The sequence below is a fragment of the Rhinolophus ferrumequinum genome, chromosome 3 (assembly GCF_004115265.2).
Source record: "Rhinolophus ferrumequinum isolate MPI-CBG mRhiFer1 chromosome 3, mRhiFer1_v1.p, whole genome shotgun sequence".
Classification (NCBI taxonomy): domain Eukaryota; kingdom Metazoa; phylum Chordata; class Mammalia; order Chiroptera; family Rhinolophidae; genus Rhinolophus; species Rhinolophus ferrumequinum.
In genome coordinates this window covers 41,958,271-41,981,015 of record NC_046286.1, presented here as the reverse complement: position 1 = coordinate 41,981,015, position 22,745 = coordinate 41,958,271, and the positions used below count along the sequence as shown (strand labels likewise).

At 34.8% G+C, this 22,745-nt stretch overlaps 2 protein-coding genes across 2 annotated transcripts in view; one reads left to right on the top strand and one right to left on the bottom strand.

Moving 5' to 3' along the window:
- Positions 1-22,745, top strand: part of ME1 (malic enzyme 1) — a 174,270-nt gene that overhangs the window by 24,562 nt on the left and 126,963 nt on the right. The window contains exon 3 of the mRNA XM_033103410.1: positions 1,336-1,485. Within this exon, the coding sequence (XP_032959301.1) occupies positions 1,336-1,485 (150 nt within the window). The remainder of the gene's footprint in view (positions 1-1,335; positions 1,486-22,745) is intronic.
- LOC117020758 (dolichol phosphate-mannose biosynthesis regulatory protein-like) lies at positions 22,552-22,743 on the bottom strand. The gene has a single exon (XM_033103411.1). It carries the CDS (start codon positions 22,741-22,743, stop codon positions 22,582-22,584), a length of 162 nt encoding a protein of 53 aa, XP_032959302.1. The 3' UTR covers positions 22,552-22,581.

Genomic DNA, 22,745 nt, shown 5'->3' with positions numbered 1-22,745 from the left:
AGATTATGCATGGCTTTGAAGGCCACTGAAGGACTTTTGCTGCTATTCTGAGAGAAAAGGGAAGCCATTCAAGGTTTTAAACAGAAGATCAACATGATCTGAGCTATATGTCAAGAACACTGGCTGCAATGTTGAGAATGGAATGCAGACTGAATGAATATGTAGGAGGCTATTACAGTATCCAAGCAGAAGGTGATGGTGATGTAGATAGGGGGTTGTAGCAATGAACGGGTTTAGATTTTGGATATATGTTGTAGGTAAAGCCAACACAATTTCCTAACATATTAGAGATGAATGTTAGAAAGCTTTCAGAAAAGAAGAGAAACAGCAGAGAAACAGCATAGAAACAGAAAAGAAATTGAAAAGAAACAGAAAACCAATGAGATAGAAGGAAACCAAGAGAATATGATGGGCTAAAGTCAAGTAAAGAGAGTGTATTGAGCTCTAGGAAATGCTACTTGCTTCATATGTTCTGATAAGTAAAATAAAATTAGGTCTGAGAATTGATCATTGGTGTAGCAACGATGGCTCACACATTGCTCAATCAATTTTAGCATATCTGAAAGTCATCATCTTCTTCCCAAATGCTAATTTTTTGCGTTGGTATAACCCATCTATTATCGAAGCATTAGAATTCTGTATCGGTGGCACCAAATCCTGTGCATTTTCAACTATTTCAGGGAATGGAAATCAATCCGTAAAGGCTGATAAGATTAAGTACAATTTTGAAAGATTGTTTTTTAAGTGGTACCAGGCGGTTTGAGTTTTATTCTATAAATCATTGAAAGTTACAGGTAACATGATAAGGTTGAAATTTAGAAAGATAACTTTGGGTCAAAAATGCCTCTAGAAAGAAAAAGGCCATTTGATACAAATAATAAGAAAAGTCCCTTGTAACTTGCCTACCTTAGTCATTTTTAGAATTGGTGCTACATTTCTTGTTCATTTGCTGTTTGTTATTTCCCTTGGTTATTCAGCACGGGACGTTAAAGGATGAAGTCTTTGTAATTATTTAGTTAAGTTAATGCTTAAACTATATCTGCGGTGGTATTTTCATCTGTATTTCATTTTAAAATAGGGATAAAGTCTTTTCAAATATCAAATAAAAGTGCTATTACAGCAATGATTTTAACATTTGAATGACACTAACTCAGGTTTATGGTTCTTTATTCTTTGAGGTGTTTAAGAATATTTCTAAAGTCTTTTTTGGTCAAATGTTTCCTCTGTGACCTAAAAAATACTTCATACTTTGTTGAAAAATGTTTTATTAGATTTCTAAGCAGCTATTTCATGACTTTTTTGGAATATAGACCTCATTATGTCCAATTTCCACAGGTATCTTCTCTTAATGGATCTTCAAGATAGAAATGAAAAGCTCTTTTATAGCGTGCTAATGTTTGACCTTGAGAGATTCATGCCTATTGTTTATACTCCCACTGTGGGTCTGGCTTGCCAGCAATATAGTTTAGCATTTCGGAAGCCAAGGTATGTGAACTTTTATTTTAAATACAACTTGTTGTGTTTTTATTTATTTTTTTGCAAAGTTTTTGCAATGATTAAATAATATATATAATTGAATGGAATTGAAGTTTGGAAAATATAAATGAAATTCCATTTAAAAGAACATTAAATATAAACATATATAACATTAAAAAATGTAGTATTTTCTTTCTAGATTTAAGATCATGGGAAAGTATTTATTTATAAACCAATTTAGGTTTCCTTTTATAGACAGTAAGTGAACTTGTTCTTTACTTGGAAAGAAAGTAATTTATCATAATTAAGCTTGTCTTTGAAATGTTAATTGCCACTATTATGTATACATTTTACAAGTTAAAACAAAGATTCCAAATTTTTCTGAAAATAGGAGAATATTATTTTCTAAATTCAGAATTGGCACTAAAATAACTCTTTTGTTGATTTCCCTTAAGTGAAATAGTACTCACTGTTAGAGATGAATAAAAAAATGGAATACAATTTTGCTAAAACCATGGCTTCACTTTGGTCATTATATTATTTTAAATACTTTTGAAGCAAGGACCAATTGAAATAAATATTAATACTTTTAACAACAGCAACAGCAAAACCTCTAGTTGAATATATTTGTGGTAGGTGTGGTATTGAATTTAAAGATTAAAAAGAAATGTTTATAAATTTATACCATAAATATGAAAGCCTACTTAAAGTACTGTCATTGAAAGGAGTATTTCAGAGGTAAAATGTGAAAGTTAGATTGAATATATGGATTTCACATACATACATGGATGTAGTAGTAATATTCAGCCCACTTCTGCCACATTACCCTTTGTATAAAGAAAAGGATTACCACATCACCTCTTGTGTAAAGAGAAGAATTAGATCAATATTTGTAGGTGGTCTGTTAAATTACATTAATAGCACATATCTATTGCATTTATAATGACTATATTGACAGTGAAAAAATATTTTTTTTCATAGAAGAGTAAGAGAATTTAGCTGGTAATGTATGCATATTGTGAGGAATAACTTTTTGGGAAGTATATGAGTATATTTAATCATACAAACAATACATGTTCATTATTGAAAAATGAGAAAATACCAGTATGCAGAAGGAAGAAATATTTAAAAAATACCTAGTGTCATCATACCAAAAACTCTGATACACACAAATACACACTATGTTCTTTATAGAAGGTATCATACTATGTAAACTGTTTCTTATTGTCTTCTCTGAGTGACAAAACATCTGTCCATGTCTGTAAAATAATTCTATACAAAGAAAGAATCTTAATAAAAGCATAATTGTATAAAACTTGGCTGTTTTAAAATATAATTTAAGCATATTTATTGAAATGCTAACTTTTCTATGAGATCCTGAGAAATGCTAGCAACTGTAATTAAAAAACAAGGTTGAAGAGCTTAGGTCAAACAGTGTTTTTGGGTTGAAGTTGACATAGAAATCTCAATCAAAATAATTATTTTTTGACTACTTACTATGTAGTAGATGATTTTCTAAAGGCTTGGGATACATTATGTAGGTATAAATCCAACAGTGGAAGAGACAGACAGGGAAATAAAAAATAAGTAGATTGTCTAGAATGTTTGAAGGTAGTAAGTGTTATGGAGAAAAAAAGAATAGGGCAGGGAAAGGGGGATCTGGAGTGTCAGTTGCTTTGGAGGGGCAGCTGCAATTTTAAATAGAGCGAAAGTGTAAGCCTCATTGGAAGATGAGATTGGAGGAGTGAGAAGGGGGCATCGTGTACATACAAGGGAAAGGTGCTAGGCAGGAGGAATAGTCAGTGCCAGGGTCCTAAGTGGAAACATGCCTGGAGGCCAGGGGCAGCATAGAGACCAGTGTGGCTAGAGTGGAGTGAGAGAGGGGGAGAGTAGAGGTGAGGTCACAGATGTAAGATAAACGAGCAGGTACAAGACCTATAGTTTCTTGTAGGCTGTTTTAAAGAACATTGGCTCTTACTGTTAGTTAAATGGGTGGGAGAATCAAGTAGCCTGGTTAGCAGCAGCCCATTGCATGCAGTCAACTCAGTGAGCGATGATGGTGGCTCAGATTAGGAGAGTAGCAATGGGATTGGGGATAAGAATGCAGCCTCTAGATAAAGAAAAAGAAAGTCACAGGATTTCCTCTTGGATTGGAGGCTTCCTAGAGCAGCAGTGAAAACTATGGGCTCTGGAGTAGGTTGCCTGTTTTCACTTACTGGAGTTTGCTACTTGTTTTAGTCTCGAATAAATTATTTAATCTTTCTGTGCTTCAGTTTCCTTCTCTGTGACATAGGGTTAATATTGCAGCCAATCATCCTTTGTCCACATTTTTAAAATCCAAAATTTTGAAAACCAAACATTACAAAAATATCATTAGGGAGAAAACCTGATCTGTCTGAACCTGTGTCGTGGCAAAACTTGAACTGAATTTATATAAGAATATTTATAGTCTTTATCTGACTTAGTGTAATTTGATTTTCTGTAGAAGTATTAATGTATTTGATTTCTGGGGGCTTTGTCAGAAATAAATTAGTTAGATGGAAAGAAAGGAAAAATGATGCAGAGGAGAGAAGGTAGGGCAGGAGGTAGGAGAGCATTTATAGCAAAATGCTCACAAATGTTGAATCCAGGTGGAGGTATGTATTGTATTATTCTTCAATATTTCCACAATATTTGAAATTTAAGTGAATGAATGCTTTATTCACAGGAAAAGTAAAGTTTCTAAAACCATTTCTATATGATCTCTGTATGGCAGTTTTCTGTCATGTTGATTTTTAATATGTATATTTTCTTAAACTTTTGATGATTTCAAAATTGTTTAGAATAATTTTCATGTTTTCTTCCATAATTATAAAAAAAGGAACCTATTTGAAAATGTGTCACAAATTTAGACACTATATTTAATTAGAAAGGAAATTGTGATTGTGTTTGAATAATGATGGATCTTTTAGGTAGCACTTAGCATATACACTATTTTTTTTGAAGCCAAAATTGACAAATATCTGTTAAACCTTTCTTACTGCAACAACAGAAGTTGTAAGACATTCAGAAAGTGAGCAGGGTGATTATTCTTATTATGTTTACTTTGTGGATTTGGTAGTAGCAATTAGGAACATAATAAGTGAAAATTAAGGGTTCATAGTACAAGTACTGAGTGTAATGGAGTTGCAAACAGGTATATCTTCTGGTCTCATACTTTTTAATATATCTTAATGATATACTTTTCTATGACTAGATAGTTTTCATTTTGAATATGGCATTAAAATCTTGCTAGATATCCAAAAATAAGTTTATATGAACACCTCTACTTCCAATATTTCTTTTTTAAGGTATGATGCTGGAATATCCATTTATTGGTTTTGTGTGGAATTTCTGTTCTCTTTGGTATAGATACTTTGTGTGGGTTTTTCAAGATGTCATGGATAATCATTTTTAAGAGTGGTATTGAGCTTGCTTGGATTATCTTGTTCCCACGTGCCCATAACATGTTAATTTTTGCAGATCCAGTATTTGGTAGTGCAATATGCTTATGCCAGCATACCTAATTGTGGCTGACTTGTTGATAGACGTATGATTTTTGGAAGCTAGAGACAATTCCTTTTGTATTTTTGCAGAATGCTGAACTTACTGTTTTACTTAAATTATTTGTATTCTGTGACTCTTGTTTTTAAAGAAACTTTTTGTGCAAACTAATGATGCAGGTATATATAAAAGACAGCTAAAGCAGATTTACATTATTTCTTTGGAAATATTGTACCTGGTCTATTTTACACTGCATTTTCCAAGAATCATCTCGCCTCTCCTTAATGAGTTCTTATTACTGTAATAGCTTCATATCATTTTATCATGGCTTTGGCACTATGTCATGTTCCTACTTTTGATATTTCTAATGTTCTATCAAAGTACTCTTGGTCTTTTTTTATTGTCATTTTACTATTCATTTAGTCCCAACTAGACTGTAAGCCTTTATAGAGAAGAGATCATATTTTGCAAATTGCTTCATTTTCCATCCTATTTAGGCCTAGTACCTGGTCGGTGCTGAATTAATATATGTTATTTGCTACCTCATAGAAATAGTAACAATATTACTCTATTCACCCACTCACATAGAAAGCTATAGAGCATTGATAATGTTCTTTATTTTTCCTACTGTTTAAACATACTATTCTAACAAGTAAATTCTCGTAAATGATAGATCTGAAAGAAATTGGACTCTGCAAGAAATCAGGCTGTGAGGAAGTAAAATTTTGATTAATTGTAGACAATACAACTTTAAACACATACTCCTTTCAGCAACTCATCTTTATACAGTAATTCACTGATATGATTTTGGCAAAAAAGGATGAGCTAATATAATAGTTTGTTAATAATTTAAAAAAAAAAGCATTTACGAAGTCTGATCCAACTAATACCATTGTTTGGTTTGCCAAAAGTAATAGTGAAACAAGTGTCCAGTTTTCAAATTGATTGGAAAGAAGCTGAGTTAACTAAAATTGAACAGAATTCTTCATTGTAAGACTTCACAGAATAATACCTATTTTGCAAGTTTTTGAAGGATGAGGACTAAATATAGATAATATACCTAGCATAAGTCTTGGCACATAGTAGCTGTTCCCAAATAGTTGTTATTACAACTGGTATTATTGCAACTCCTAGGTTTCTTAATTACTAAATGGATGATGGTACTACTCACCGAGTTTCAGAATAATGGAATATGTTTGTAAGGGAGATAGAAAGTTCTTTTCGGGGCATGTTGAGTTTTATTTGTCTTTGGGACTTTTAAGTCATGGGGTCTAGTAGGCATTTAAATGTATGGACCTAGAACTTAGTAGATAATGTATGTAAAGCTCCTACTATTTTAAGTCACATTATATATGCTACATAAATGGTACCTGTTTTGATTTTGACAACGGTGAAGATTAACAATAAGACTAATTGTCAAAGAGAATCATCAAGATGTTTTATTTTTGTAGTTCTATTCTTTCATAGAAAATTCTTAGGGCAATGCATAAAAGAAAACATTAAGATGAAGGAAAACGAAATACTAAAACAGTTTTTCTACATTTAGTGTTTGTATACGTATTTCCTTTGGATTTCCAAAAAGGACTTGAAGTAGACTATTCATTATTTTAAATTGTGAGGACTAGGCTTTCTTTATCATCCCATGTGCAGTTTCATATGAGAACATATACCAGTAATATAGAAACGGTCATAACCATGACCATGATTAGACTATAATTGGAAATGGAGAATATTTACTCATAGAGAAACATGTAGTTCCTGTATAGAGCCAAAAGTTCAACAAATTTTGTTGTCTTGTAGGGTGAGGGTGTCAGTTTTACTTGATTTTGGGTTTGTGAAATAGCAGTAAGAAAAGAAGCTTAAAAGGAAAAATTAAATGTAAAAGAAACCTTCCTAAAGTTAATACTCTTTTAACCCAAGAATGTTCTCATTATATAGTGCAGATTACAGTTATAATAACTATCAAATGAATAGTTAACAGAATGGAAACTTTCATATTGTTCTTGTTTTATAAATTTTCTTGTTTTAAATCTACCTGGTTTTCTTAAACATAATTTGTTTTTATGATGTTCTATACAGATATGTGATGGCAATTTTACTTTATTAAGGTGTAAGTACTTCATAACTCAGTAACTGATTATAAATCAGGTTGTATGGCAACGAAACATGGTTTCATAGTCAGTTTTAATAGCTACAAGTTAAATATTTTAACCGTTGAAGTAAGGTTGTGACACTTTCCATAGTTTAATGCTATCTAGTTGTGATTGGACCATTGTGATGTAAACTGCCAAGTGATCCAGTGCCCACCTATTAAGAGACATTTCTTGTTGCCCTGGGTCATCTCACCAGCAGAGCTCTGGGGTTTCTTGGTAGGGGTGAAAGGAGGTCCTACCCCTCTAGGAGGTAATCCTGGGTACCAGAGCCGCACAGGGGAACCAGGACTAGTCTTGATTTTATTTGGCTTTCTTCAATTCAGCCACTTTAAAATCTTTAGAAATATTTAGGAGAGTTTTGAAAACCAGGGGATATTTTTGGCTTATAGTCCTGGTTTACTTTGTAATTTTTATTTTTTACTGTATTATAATTTTCTGTGCCTTTAGAAATTCAAATAGTTAATGTTTAGGAGAGCAAGCAATTTTTAAATGCTTCTAGAAAAGTGATCATTTTAATGTTAGATATTAATAAACTTTTTACCATTTACTTATAGTAATAAGCCTTTGATTTTGATTTACACTTACTTGAAAATATACTTTTCTTCATTTATTTCATTTCCCTTGAAATTGGCCTAGTATTTTTATCTACCCTATTTTAAAATATGAGAAAAAGCACCACAAGGTAGAATAGTTTTCAAAGATATGAAACAAGTTAGATGGAATGTCTGGACTAGTTCAAGTCTCTTAGCTGTTACCTCAGTCGATTGTTTTAGAGATACCAATTTGCAAAAAGTTGACTTTCACTTATTATGGAGAGCGAGATGATGTCTTGAACTACTGATTAATTCACATGAGCTATTTTTTCTGAGAAGTTTGAATGTTATATTTATGAAAACGTATATGAACTTTTGTTAAGTAGAAGTGTGGTAGAGTGTCCTCTAAAGTACTGCAAACTCAATGTGTGCCCAGAAGTGGTTTAAAATACCAAACTATCTTCTTTCCCAAGTATTGCCTTAATTAGGAAAAGTTTGGAGAATGGAAAAAATGTAGGCATGATTCAAACATTCTTCACATCAAGATCTAAGGATTGTCTAAGTGTATGCACAGATGTATAAATCTCTGTGGCAAAGCAGTGGAACTTATCTTTTACTGTAAAAGACCCTTAAAAGTGTAAAGTAACAGTTCATCAAGTCTCCATATTCATCTGGAGACTTCAAGTGTGGAAAACTTAAATGGAAATTTAAGTTTAGGATTCAAAACTAACTGCCACAATCTGTGTGGCACACCCAGGTGTTTTAAGTTTGCACATAACCTATGGAGAATTAGGGAAAATTGCCAACTTTTATCTCAGGTAATATTTATGACAGTGTATTAATTTGGGCATTATTGTATTTATTTTTAGAAAGGTTATAAATCCCAGTATTCATTAATAAAAATAATTTTTAAAAAGGGAGGCAATAGTTATGTGCATCACGTACTCAGATCACAACTGTGTTTGATTTTGGATGCCATGTTTTTGAAGGGTCATTAGCAAACTGAGATACAAGTACAGTGGTACCTGTTTTCGAACGTAATCCACGAATTCTGAAACATTCAAAAACAGCCAACAGCTAGGCCTCAGGATCTTGCACTCCGCGGAGGCCGTGTGACATGTTCAACTTTTGAGTTGTGTTTGAAAACCGAAGCATTTACTTCCGGGTTTACAGCGTTCATAAACCAAAACGTTCCTCAACGGAGATGTTCGAAAACCGAGGTACTACTGTATATCCAGAGAAGAGTAACCAAAGCAGTGACTGTCACTGAAATCTTGTTATGTGAGAAAGAATTGGAGGAAATAGAAATGTTTAGCCTAAAAGAAAAGACGTGAAAGGGATATAATTAAATTTTCAATTATTTGAAAGGGATATAATTAAATTTTCAATTATTATATTTCAATTATTCTTTTTCATGTGAAAAAGAATACACTTACATGGTATAGCCTCAGAATGTAGAAATAAACTAAGTGGGTAGAAGTTATCATAGGGCTACAGATTTAACTTCAATGTAAAGGAAGATTTCTGATAATCTAACTGTCATTGGAATAGACTTCCTTGTTCTCCATCATTGGAAATATTCATGTGGTTTGGATAATCATTGATCCATACATATTATAAATGTGATTCTTGCATTGGATGTGATTGTAAAATAATTTAATTCTAAGGTCACTTTTAAGTAGAAAATGCTGTGAATTTTTTAAAAAGCAGCCCATAAATGAGTAATTCCAGGTACTGGGAACGTCTCCTAGAGTACAACTAACTAACAAATCACTTCAAATAACCCAGCTTTTTAATTCTGCAAATTTTTAGAAATAGCCTTTAATCACAATTTTAAGAATTATTAAACATAATAGATTTTCAATTAAGAAATTATTTAAGTAGATTTAAAGTTATTTGATGTCCTACTCCATCAGAAGTCCTACTCCATCAGAAGTCCTACTCCATCCCCCAAACAAATGCACAAACGTGTCAGTTTACACAGCTGTATTCTGGCTATAATGTTTTGGTTTCAACATTTCTCCAGTTTGAATGGATAAAAAGTTTAATGTTGACATTTTCTAATTTAAAGTAATTAGATTATTCTGATCTAATTTTTATTTTTTGTAGTTTTTTTCAGATTGCTTTTCTATACATGCTTTTAGACTTATTTATTTTTATGTTTTCCTTAACTTAGTGCAGTTTAACTTGCAGAGAAATTAATAGGCAGAATTTTCTCTGAGGTAATGCTTCCAACCTCCCTCACTGGCCCCTACTGCCCAAATCAGTAGTTGAGGAAAAAATACCAGGTTAGAGTTTGCTTTTATTATCTTTTCCAAAATTTTCTACATGCTTTCTATGTATGCTTCTGAAAATTTGAAGATTTGTTTTCATTAGTTTTCTGGACAAAATAATCTATATTTAATATGATGTAATAATTCTTTTATGTACCTTTAAAATGTTGGATATTTTATGCTAGATAATTTTGTAATATAAATTTTAACTCTTTAAAATAAAGCATAATTGAAATTGTCAATTTTAGCTCAATACTATATGTTTTATGTTTTATATTCACTGTAGTAAAATTTATAAACTATTTGATAGAATTACACATTATGTACAGTAAGTCGTTTTTTAACATCTCTGATAGGTTATGTGACTTTAAGCGAAATGACGTACAATGTGACCAATTTTATCATAGGCTAATTGATAGAAAGGAGTTAACTTACTATGGCACCTCTTCAATGTTATAACAAAACAATGTTGAAGGAATCAATATCATTCAAGGACTTGCTATAATTATCTACTTAAAATAAGTCATGAAAGTTATTGATTTCATTTCTTTCTAAACAAAGAAATTTCTCATTTAATAATATAAATCCTGGTCTTAATATAATTGTCTGAATGAAGGACATTTATAATAATTTGGAGGGTATCTTATTTTACATATTTTACAAAAATAGTGTGCCTTGTGAAATAAAACATCATTTCACTGTGGAATGAGGTAATTTATTTTAGAAGCTGAAATGTGTAAGTGTATCATTTCCCTAATGGAAGAAGTTAATTTTTATTGACAATCTGCCAAATAAATGCCATCTGTCTGATGAATTCAGTGTTACCTTAGGATTCTTTCCCGTGTTTTCTACCATGGAAAAAAGTACTTTGGATTTTAACTATCAGAACAACATTCATTACTTTGTACTTAATTCATATGTTAATACTAGTTTTAAAATGAATAAATGAAGAAGAATTTATCTAAAATTATTTTCAGTTCTTATTTCTTTGGACACAATACTTGAGTTGTGGTATATGGAGATGGTGTCATAAATGTTGGGTAGTTGTTGGTTTTTTTTAACCCACTCATTTTATTAATGAAAACAATTATTCCAAGGAAACCCAGTATCACGCAGGTATTGTGTCAGTTGGGATTTGAACTCATGTTTTCTATCTTATACTCTTCTGTGTTAGAGTTCTCCAGAGAAACAGAACCAATAGAGTGTGTGTGTGTGTGTGTGTGTGTGTGTGTGTGTGTGTGTGCATGCGCGCAGAGAGGGAGATTTATTTTAAGGAATTGGTTCACATAATTGTGGAAGCTAGCAAGTCCAAAATCTGTAGGGTAGGCCAACAGATTGGAGACCTAGGGAAGAGGTGATGCTGCAGTTTGACTTTAAAAGTAGTTTGCTGGCAGAATTCCCTCTTTGAGGGAGGTTACATCTCTAGTAAGGCCTTCAACTGATTGTATGAGGCCTATCCACATTATGGAGGGTAATATGCTTTACCCAATGTCTCCTGATTTAAATGTTACTCTCATCTAAAAATTATGTTTACAGAACTGTCTAGACTAATGTTTAACCAAATATTTGGGTACTATGCTCAGCCAAGTTGACATATAAAATTAACCATCACATCCTCCCAAACCAAGGTTGGTTCTTCTTAGCTTAGATTGATTATGTTTCTACTTTGGGTCTGAGTTGACCAGAGAAGCTGTACTCTTATCAGATAGCTTCTTGGACCTTTCCTCATTGACTAGTAGGCTTTCTGATTTTCAAAAACTAAAGTGATATGTTTGTTAATTAAGATTATTCTCCTAAATCATGGAGTGTTTACATATAAAGAATTTCATATATTGCTTTCTAGAAAAGCTTAATCCTAATAGATACTTCATAGAATATTGTTCAAATATGGTTTCACTTAAAAAAGTTTCTAACACTAATTGAATTAATGACAGTAATTTAACATTTAATCCTAGTTTTAGAAATTGTCAAATAAAGTAGTTGACCACTCATTTCTTCCAGAAGGCCCTTGCTTTGTTTTCTTCCCAACTCAGCCACTTCTTCAAAATCTTTTTGCTGATTACGTGTTCATTATTTCTTCTCTCCTTCCTTTCTTTAACAGAAATTTATTGAATGTCCACTGCATGCCAGGCACTTTACTAATCTGAGTAAAGGTAAATAAAAGACCTATTTCCTGCCATTGTGGAATTTACAGGTAATATTTGAGTGAACAAAGAACTACTCGTACATAAGTACAGCTTGTATTGTGAAGGAAATGAACAGAGAATAGTGATAGAGAATAACAAGGGGATTTCCTTTCATAGTGTAGTCAGGGATGTGTCTCTGAGGAGATAGTATTTAAGCTGACACCTGAAGGATGAGGAGTCAGCTTCTGAAAAGTAGAAAAAAAAGGATTTACAAATTTTTAAATTAAATTTATTGAGGTGATATTGGTTAATAAAATTATATAGGTTTCAAGTGTACAGTTCTATATCATCTATATATTGCATTGTGTGTTCATCACCCAGAGTCAGTTCTCCTTCAATCACCATATGTTTGACCCTCTTCACCCTCTTCTATCACCACCTTCTCCGCTTACCCTCCGGTAACCACTAAACTGTTGTCTGTGTCTGTGAGGTTTTTTCTTTTCTTTCTTTTTTTTTTTTTTTTTGTGTGTGTGTTGTTCGTTTGTTGCTTTCAGTTTTATATCCCACATATGAGTTAAGTCATATAGTTCTTGACTTTTTCTGTCTGACTTATCTTGCTTAGCATGATAATCTCAAGATCCATTCATGTTGCCGCAAATGGTACTATTTCATCTTTTCTTATGGTAGAGTAGTATTCCATTGTGTATATATACCATATCTTCTTTATCCAGTCATCTATCGAAGGACACTTTGGTTGTGTCCATGTCTTGGCCACCATGAATAATGCTGCAATGAACATAGGGGTATATATATCTTTACAGATGTTTTCAGATTTTTTTGGATAGGGACCCAGAAGAGGAATTGCTGGGTCACATGGTAATTCTATTCTTAATTGTTTGAGGAACCTCCACACTGTTGTCCTAGTAGCTGTACCAATTTACATTCCCACCAACAGTGTATGAGGGTTCCTTTTTCTCCACAACCGTTCTAACACTTATTACTTGTCTTGTTGATGATAGCCATTCTAACAGGTGTGAGGTGGTATCTCATTGTGATTTTTATGTGCATTCCCCTACTAGCTAGTGAAGTTGAACATTTTTTCGTATATCTGTTGGCCATTTATTTGTATGTCTTCTTGGGAGAAGTGTCTGTTCAGGTCCTCTGCCCATCTTTTAATTGGATTGTTTGTTTTTTGTTGTTGTATGAGTTCTTTAAATATTTTGGATATTAGCCTCTTATCAGACATGTTGTTCGCAAATATCTTCTCCCATTCTGTTGGTTGTCTCTTTGTTTTGTTGATGGTTTCTTTTGTATGCAGAAGCTTTTTAATTTGCTATAGTCCCATTCATTTATTTTGCTTTTACTTCCCTTGCCTTTGAGATAAAATTCATAAAATCCTCTCTGAACCCAAGGTCCATAAGTTTAGTACCTATGCTTTCTTCTATGCAATTATTGTTTCAGATCTTATATTTAGATCTTTGTTCCATTTTGAGTAATTTTAGTATATGGTGACAGCTAGCATTCTAGTTTAGTTCTTTTGCATGTGGCTTTCCAATCTTTTCAGTACCATTTATTGAAGAGGCTTTCTTTTCTCTATTGTATGTTTTTGGCTCCTTTGTCAAAAATTATATGCCTATGTACATGTGGGTTTATTTCTAGGTTCTCAGTTCTATTCCATTCGTCTGCATGTCTGTTTTAATAATCAAACCATGTTGTTTTGATTATTGTCACTTTGTAGTATAATTTTATGTGATACCTACAGCATTGTTCTTTTTTTCTCAGGATTGCTTTGGCTATTTGGGGTCTTTTATGATTCCATACAAACCTGATTAGTTTTTGTTCTATTTCTTGAAGAAATGCCATTGGGATTTTGATGGGGTTTGCATTAAATCTGTATATTGCTTTGGGTAATATGGCTATTTTAACTATGTTGATTCTTCTATTCCGTGAACACGGAATATCTTTCCATTTCTTTGTGTTTTCTTCAATTTCTTTTAATAATGTCATATAGTTTTCAGTGTATATGTCCTTTACATCCTTTGTTAAGTTTATTCCTAGGTATTTTTTTCTTTTTGTTGCAATTGGAAAATTAATTGTTTTTTTCATTTCTTTTTCTGAAAACTCATTTTTAGTATATAGGAATGCAACATCCTACAACTTTACTGTATTTGTTTATTGTTTCTAATAGTTTTTTGGTGAAGTCTTTAGGGTTTTCTGTATAAAGAATCATGTCATCCTCAGAAAGAGACAATTTAACTTCTACATTCCCAATTCGGATGCCTTTTATTTCTTTCTCTTGTGTGATTGCTCTGGCTGGGACTACCAATACTATGTTGAATAAAAGTGGTGACAGGGGCATTCCTGATTTTTAGAGAAAAAAGCTTTTAGTTTTTCACCATTAAGTATGGTATTAGCTGAGCGTTTGTCTTATGTGGCCTTTGCTATGTTGAGGTACTTTCCTTCAATACCCATTTTATTAAGAGTTTTAATCATAAATGGATGTTGTATCTTCAAATGCTTTTCCTGCATCTATTGATATGATCATATGATTTTTATCCTTTATTTTATTTATGTGGTGTATCACATTGATCAGTTGGCATATGTTGAAACATCTTGTGCCCCTGGAATGGACCCCACTTGATCGTGATGTATAATCTTTTTCATGTATTGTTGTATTTGATTTGCTGGTATTTTGTTTAGGATTTTTGCATCTGTATTCATCAGAGATATTGGTCTGTAGTTTTTGTATGTGTGTGTGAGTGTTATCCTTATTAGATTTTTGTATTAGGATAATGTTGGCATTATAAAATAAGTTAGGAAGTATTGCCTCTTCACTTTTTTTGGAAAAGTTTGAGGAGGACAGGTATTAAATCGTCTTTGAATGTTTGGTAGAATTCACTAGTGAAGCCATTTGGTCCTGGACTTTTTCTTCTGCATAGGTGTTGGATGGTTGTTTCAATTTTTTTTACTGTTGATTGGTCTATTTAGGTTTTCCAGTTCTTTGTGATTCAGTCTAGGAAAGTTATATATTTCTAAGAACTATTCCATTTCTTCTAGGTTATTGAATTTGGTGGCATATAGTCCTTCATAACATTCTTGTATGATCTTTTGTATTTCTCTGGTATCCATCATAGCTTCTCATCTTTTATTTCTGATTTTGTTTGTGTTTTTTCTCTTCTTTCTTTAGTGAGTCTAGCCAGAGGTTTGTCAATTTTATTCATCTTTTCTAAGAACCTCCTTTTTGTTGCATTATTTTTTTGTATTGTCTTTTTGTTCTCTATTTCATTAAATCTTCTCTAATTGTTAGTATTTTCTTCCTTCTGCTGACTTTGGGTTTCGATTATTCTTCTTTTTCTAGTTCTTTAAAATGTAATGTTAGGTTGTTTATTTTTTATTTTATTTTATTTTTATTATTATTATTTTTTTAGTTGTTGTATCTTGAAATAAGCCTGTAATGTTATAAATTTCCCTCTTCATACAGCTTTGGCAGTATCCCAATAATTTTGATATGATGTATTTCCATTTTCATTTGTTTCTATGTATTTTTTGATCTCTCCTTTTATTTGTTCTTTGACCCAGTTGTTCTTTAGTAGCATATTGTTTAATCTTCATGCATTTGTGGTTTTTCCCCATTTCTTTGTGCAGTTGATTTACAGTTTCAAAGCATTGTGGTCAGAGAATATGTTTGGTATGATTTCAGTCTTCTTAAATTTGCGAGTCTAGTTTTGTATTCCATAATATGGTCTATCCTTGAGAATGTTCTGTGTGCAGAAGAAAAAATGTATGGTCTGGTGTTCTAGGATGAAAGGCTCTGTGGATGTCAATTATTTCCATTTGGTCTCATGTGTCATTTAAGGCTGATATTTCTTTATTGCTTTTCTGTTTGGATTATCTATTCATGGCTGTCAATGGAGTAGTTAGGTCCCCTACTATAATTGTGTTTTTGTCAATTTCTCCCTTTAGTTTTGTTAGCAGTTGCTCTATATATTTTGGTGCTCTGACTGAAAGCATATATATTGATAAGTATTATGTCTTCTTGTTGTATTGTCCCTTTTATCACTATGGAATGTTCATCATTGTCTCTTGTTTCGATTTTATCCTGAAGTCTTTTTCATCAGATATAAGTATAGCTATATCCGATTTTCTCTTGATTGGAATATCAGTTTTCCACCCTTTCACTTTCAGTCTGTATTATTTCTTGCAGCTGAGATGTGTTTCTTGAAGGCAGCACATGATTGGGTTTTGTTTTTTGATCCATTCTGCTACTCTGTGCCTTTTTATTGGTGAGTTCAGTCCATTTACATTTAGGGTAATTATTGATATATGAGGATTTCCTATAGCTATTTTATCTTTTGTTTTCTGATAGCTCAGTGTCTCCATTGTTTCTTTACCTTTCTGTCTGTTATTTTAGTTTGGTGGTATTCTATAAGTTTTTCTCTGTTTCCTTTTTCTTTTCTTTTTTTTAATGTTACATATCTAAGTGCTGGATTTTAAGTGGTTACCATTAAGTTTATACAAAAGAAAGTTTCATGTATACAGTAGTCCTTTTTCTTCTGCATGCATCTTATCTCCATTCCCCTTTGCAAATTCAGACCTTTTCCCCCCTTCCATTTTATATTACTGTTGTCACAAATTATGCCTAATTATGCTGTGAGTTCATTTCTGAGTTGCAGTAGCAAACTGTCTTCTTTTTTTTCTTTTTTTTATGGTTTTCTGTCCTTTACCCTTTATGTTATATTCAAGTGTATAGTGCCCTATTCTATGTCGCATTTGCCTTTTTCTGCTTCTTTCTGTCTTTTAGTAATCCTACTCATAGTTTTGTATCTCTTTTGTCTTTTTGTTTCAGGTGGAATAACCTCTTTCAGTATTTCTTATAATGCAGGCCTTGTAGTAGAAAATTCCCTCAGCTCCTGTATATCTGGAAAGGTCTTTATTACTCTCCTTCATATCTAAAGGATAACTTTGCTGGCTATATTATTCTTAGTTGTAATTTCTCTTTTGATAGTTTGAATATTTGATTCCATTTCCTCCTAGTTTGTAGAGTTTCTGCTGAAAAATCTGATTATAACCTAATGGACTTTCCTTTGTAGGCTACTGTCTTCTTTTGCTTGGGTCCCTTGAGAATTCTTTCTTTGTCAGTAATTTTTGACAGCTTTAATATAATGAGTCTTGGAGAAGGCCTTTTAGGATTGAGGTAATTAGGTGTTCTGTTTGCTTCTTGGATTCAAGAATATAGTCCTTTCCATAGGTTTGGGAAGTTCTCAATAACTATTTGTTTCAATAGACTCTGTGCCCTTCTCTCTTTCTTCTCCTTCTGGAATACCCATTATTCTTATATTGCTCTTTCAGATGGAGTCAGATATTTCTTGTAGTGTTCTTTCATTTCTTTTAACTCTCAAGTCTCTCTCTTCTTCCATCTGTGTCATTTCCAGATTTCTATTTTTGATGTCACTAATTCTTTCCTGCATCTGATCAGCTCTATTTCCTAAGTTTGCTATTTCATTATTGATCACTTGTTTTGAGTTCTTCAGCCCCAGAATTTATATTTGGTTCTTTCTAAAAATTTCAATCTCTTTGGTAAAATATTCATTGTGTTCGTTGATTTTATTTCTGAGTTCATTAAACTGCCTATCTGTGTTTTCTTGCATCTTGTTGAGTTTTTTTCAGAACTGCAATCTTTAATTCTCTGTCATTTGAGTCACATATTTCCATGTCTTGAAGCTTATTTTCTGGAGATTTTCGTTTTCTTTCTGAGCTGCCTTGTTACCTTAGTTATTCACGATAATTGTTGGATTATTTCTCTTCCTAGGCATTGATGGGTATGAATTCTGCAGCAGGTTCATATGAAGAGGTCTTTCTTTTGTTTTCCAGTAGGTAGAACTGGAGAATTTTTTCTTTTAACCTGTTCTGGCTTCTCACGGTGGAAGATTCCATGGGAAGGTGGGTACCTCCTCTGTGACTAGGTCATCTCCGTTTCAGGGCACCTTTGTGAGAGGATGTAGTGCATGATAGGGCAGCCAGATGCAGAGCTGTGTGCCTCAGCAGCCCTGGGTACCTCTGCTGGGATCAGTCACGAAAGGTGGGGATGGGGTGGTCTGGGAGCAGTGGCTGGTATATTTTTGTCTTTTTACTTCTCTGAGTAATGGTGACTACCGGACCACAACTACCTTGACCCTATATCTCCTCCCTTGTCAGTGGAATTAGCTGCAGTGTGCATCTGCCGTTTAGGAACTTTCTCTTCAGTTCTCAGGGCTTAGATAGTCTGCTCTTCAACCCGACACTACTACAGTTTCTTCTGAGGCCTGCTGCTAGCACTGGGAACATGTGGGGAGGTGAGCTCTGAGAAGGTTGGGGGAAGTGGCCAGGTCAGTGATTTTGTTTTCTGCCTGGCAGTCAGGGCTATTAGACCACAGCTGTCACTCTTCTTTATTTGGTCTTTGCGTCAAGGTCTCTGCACTGATCACTGGGTTCAGCCATATTATATGCTGATCACTCAGGCAAGAATGCTGGTATCCACAGAGAGTGCATCTGCAGTCTGAATCCTCCTCTCTCCTGGGACCGTAGTGAACTCAGAACTGTGTCCGCAACAGTGAGCTTCTCCGCTCAGGAACTGTCTGTCCAGATCTCAGGGCTGTAGATATTCTGCTCTTTAACCTGACACCGCTACAGTTTCTTCTCAGACCCGCTGCTAGCACTGGGAGGGTGCAGGCAAGGTGAGCTCTGAGAAGGGAAAGAGAAGTTGCCAGTCTCTGTGGCTTTGTTTTCTGCCTGGCAGTGAAGGCTGTTAGATCATAGCTGTTGCACTCCTGTATTTGGTCTTTGCATCAAGGTCTCTGCCCTGATCACTGGGTGTAGCCGTGTTATATGCTGATCAGTCAGGCAGATTTGCTGGGGCCACAGAGACTGCACCTGCAGTCTGAATCCTCCCCTCTCCCAGGACCACAGTGAGTTTCAGGCTTTGTCCATAGGCACTGTCCCCCTCTCTGGACTTCTCCCTTCCCTCCTCCCCTGTTTTTCCTGACTCACCCACCTTCAAATGTTTCGGTCTCTCAAATGTTGTTTGTGTGTTGCCCAGGGAATCCTTAGTTGAATTATAGCTGTTTAGGTTGTTGTAACTTCAAAAGGAGAGATCATCGGGGACCCCCTTACACCACCATGTTTCTGACATTAGTCAAAAGAAAGGATTTGAAGGTGAAGAAATAGATGTTCAAAATGTCTGGAAATGGAGAGGGTGGCATGAAATCAGGTTTGAAATAGAACTCTTGTGGGTCATGGTAGTGTTTCATTGCCATTCTTTATCTATTTGGAAGTCACTGTGTTTGAAGCAAAGAAACGATAGCATCCAATTAAAGTTTTAAGAGATTTCAGTAGTCCCTCCTTATCGTGGGTTTTACTTTCCTCAGTTTCAGTTAGAAACCTGCAATCAACTGTGGTCTAAAAATGTTAAAATGGAAAATTCCAGAAATAATTCATAAGTTTTAAATTGAGTGCCATTCTGAGTAGTGTGATGAAATTTCACACCATCCTGCCAGGAATGTGAATCATCCTTTTGTCTAGCATCTCCATGCTGTATATACGCCTCAGTCATTAGTCTCTTAGTAGCCATCTTGGTTATCAGATCGACGATGGCAATATTTCAGTGCTTGCATTCAAGACACCCTTATTTTTCTTAAACAAAGTGCAAGAGTAGCAATGCTGCCAATTTGGATATGCCAACAAGAAGCCGTAAAGTGCTTCCTTTAAGTGAAAAGGTGAAAGTTTTTGACATAATACGGAAAGGAAAACATTTGTATGCTGAGATTGCTAAGCTCAGATTCATAAGAATTAATCTTCTATCTGTGAAATTGTGAAGGAAAAAGAAATTCATACTAGTTTTGTTGTACCTCAAACTGCAAAATTTACAGCCACAGTACATGGTAAGTGCTTAGTTCAGATGGAAAAGGCATTAAATTTGTGGAAGACATGAACAGAAAACATATTGCAATTGATGGCAATGTGTTGAGCAAGAAAGCATTGAGCCTATAGGAAGACTTCAGCAAGGGATCCCCTGAAATGAATCACACGACGCCAAGCCATTTACTGCAGGTAAGGGACAGAGTTTGGGTATAGGTTTGAATAGAAAAATAGAAAAAATACTGGAATGAGAGACCACACTCCCATAATTTTTATTACACTCTATTGTTATCATTGTTCTATCTTACTATTAGTTAATCTTGTACTGTGCCTAATTTATAAATTAAACTTTATCATAGGTATGTAAGTAGAGGAAGAAATAGTATATAAAGGGTTCGGTACTCTTCGAAGTTTCAGGCATCCACTGGAGGTCTTGGAATGTGTTCTGTGTAGATAAGGGGGAGTCTTCTGTACTCTGCCTGGTATGGGGATGAAACATTGCGCTAGACTGGAAATGGGAAGACCGGTAAGAAGTCTGTTGCGATAGTGGCTCTCCTTCCATCAATCCTAATCACTTTCAGTAGATTTGATCCTCTTAGGTTATGGAGCAAGGAAATCCAGCAAGGCTGTAAGCTCACAGAGTCACCAATAGTAGTAACCAATTCACATGAGAATAATGTAAGTTGGTGAGGTGACGTCCATACAGACAACTAGTGTATTTACACTGACCCTGAAAACATCAACAGGAGGCAAGAAGATCTGCGGTACATACTCGTAAGAATTTCTCAGACTTAGGACAGTTCACTTTACAACTCAAGTCAATACTCTTTTGATCCTATCCTTTGTCCACTGCACAAATCCATTTTGAACCAACCCGTTCTTCCCCCCAAGGAAGAGCCAACTAGACCATGTTTTACGCTGCTACTAAATACTATTCATTTCATTTCTATGCACTTAGTTTTTATATTAAAATATTAATGTGGGGGTGGAGTTTTGTAACTGCCTGAACAGTTCAATCTCAGCTGGACCTTCTACTCCACAGAGTTTAACTTCAGCTATATTCTTGGCCCATCTCATTCTTATGGTTGTAAGTATGTAAACACTTCTGCAGCCTTATCCTTCTTACCGCATATATTCCTCTCCATGTCCCCTATGAATTCACTGGCTTAACATTTTATGTCCATGAACTAAACCTACTACATTTTCCCTCTTCGATACATTTCCTTCTTAATCTGTACAATTTAGTGCATTCCACCCACTAAAATGTCAGTACTCTGTAACGTTTTCTTCTGGGTCCTATTTTCTTTTATTTTCTTACTCCCTAGCGTCACATTCCAGTCCCCGGTTTTCTTCACATTGTAAGGTGCAACACCGTCCACTCAGTCTCCTACACTGGGCATCTCAGAGACATTCAGGATTTTTCCCTCTTCCTTTCCCTTTATGAGCCTTGTAATTTTACCTCTTATTTATCTGTTGAATCTCTCTTGTTCATTTAATCCCATTGCTACTCTTAGATTAATTAGGTCCTTCCCATTTTTAAAGAGAGTGGGTTTTCAAAAAGGGACGCCTCATTGTGCCACTTTTATGACTACAGTCATTGACTCTCCATTTCCCCATCATAAAATCCAAACTCCTTAGCATGACATTCAAGGATCTTTGTAATCTGCCCCTTTGCCTACCTCTCTGTCTTCAGTGGTACCCCTTTCTTACATTTCACACCTGGCACCCCATCCTAAATTTAGTGTCCTTTACACCCCTGGGTTCTTTCACAGTCTTTATCACACCGACGTGTAGTAACTGACTTTTTGTTGTGTCTGTCTGTATTCCTCTTGACTTTTTTCTTGAGGGTAGCAACTCTTGTATCCTTCACCTCTACCCCAGAACCTACTAGAACTACCGCAATCTTTGTTGAATGGATAAATGGGCAGTAGAGCGTGAATGAACATTTCCTGCATAGTATGTGCTTTGGACCTGAAGGGGCTGGGTTTAAATCTTTTCATTGCTTCTTATTAACAATGTATGATGTTGAGTCAGTAACACAAATTCCCTGAGCTTTAGTTTCCTCATCTGTAAAATGAGTATTGTTATTATATTTAATTAAATAAGATTTTCTGTCCCCCTTCACCTAGGCTGTCCGGGTCCAGAAGTCTTGTGGGATCTGGGGCTATGTCAGACCTAGGAAAGCTGCCTTCATGGAGGAGGACATGTAGGGAAAGATCATGCGATGTCTTAGAACCTGCCAAATCCAATATCAGCATGTAACAGGAGGGAAACTGAGGCAAGAGGGTAGAACCCAGGGGGAAAAAATGACAGAGTGTCTAAAGGTGAGGTAGGGAGGACCAGCATCTTTCAGGCCCTGAGCCAGAAGGGGGAGAGAAGGAGACTTCAGGCACTCCTCCCTCCTAGCTTCTGGAAGGGTGAGCAGGGGAGTGGGTGCTCTTGTCAGTCAGGGGTGAGTTCTGAACAGCTCCATCCTTCAGGGTGTCTGCAGAGCAGCCAGGTTTGAGGGGCCACAGTGCCTGGACAGGTCCTGTGGGCCCCTGCCCTTGGTATGCCCTGGAGGGGAGGCAGAGAGGGGGCCAGCAGCCTCATCCCTGCTGGGCCTTCACTGAGCCTTTTTGGTCACTTGGTTCTTCAGCATCACATAGGTGATGAACACTCCTACAAACAGGAGCAGTAGCAGGCCGGTGGCCAGTAGGATGGCAGCGGTGTAGGCTCGGGGCAGGAAGTACTTATGGATGACGTGCTGGCTGTCGATAAATGGCATTT

Bases quoted from the DNA above. Each gene is read 5' to 3' on its own strand.
- LOC117020758 (XM_033103411.1), bottom strand. From the start codon at position 22,743: ATGCCATTTATCGACAGCCAGCACGTCATCCATAAGTACTTCCTGCCC.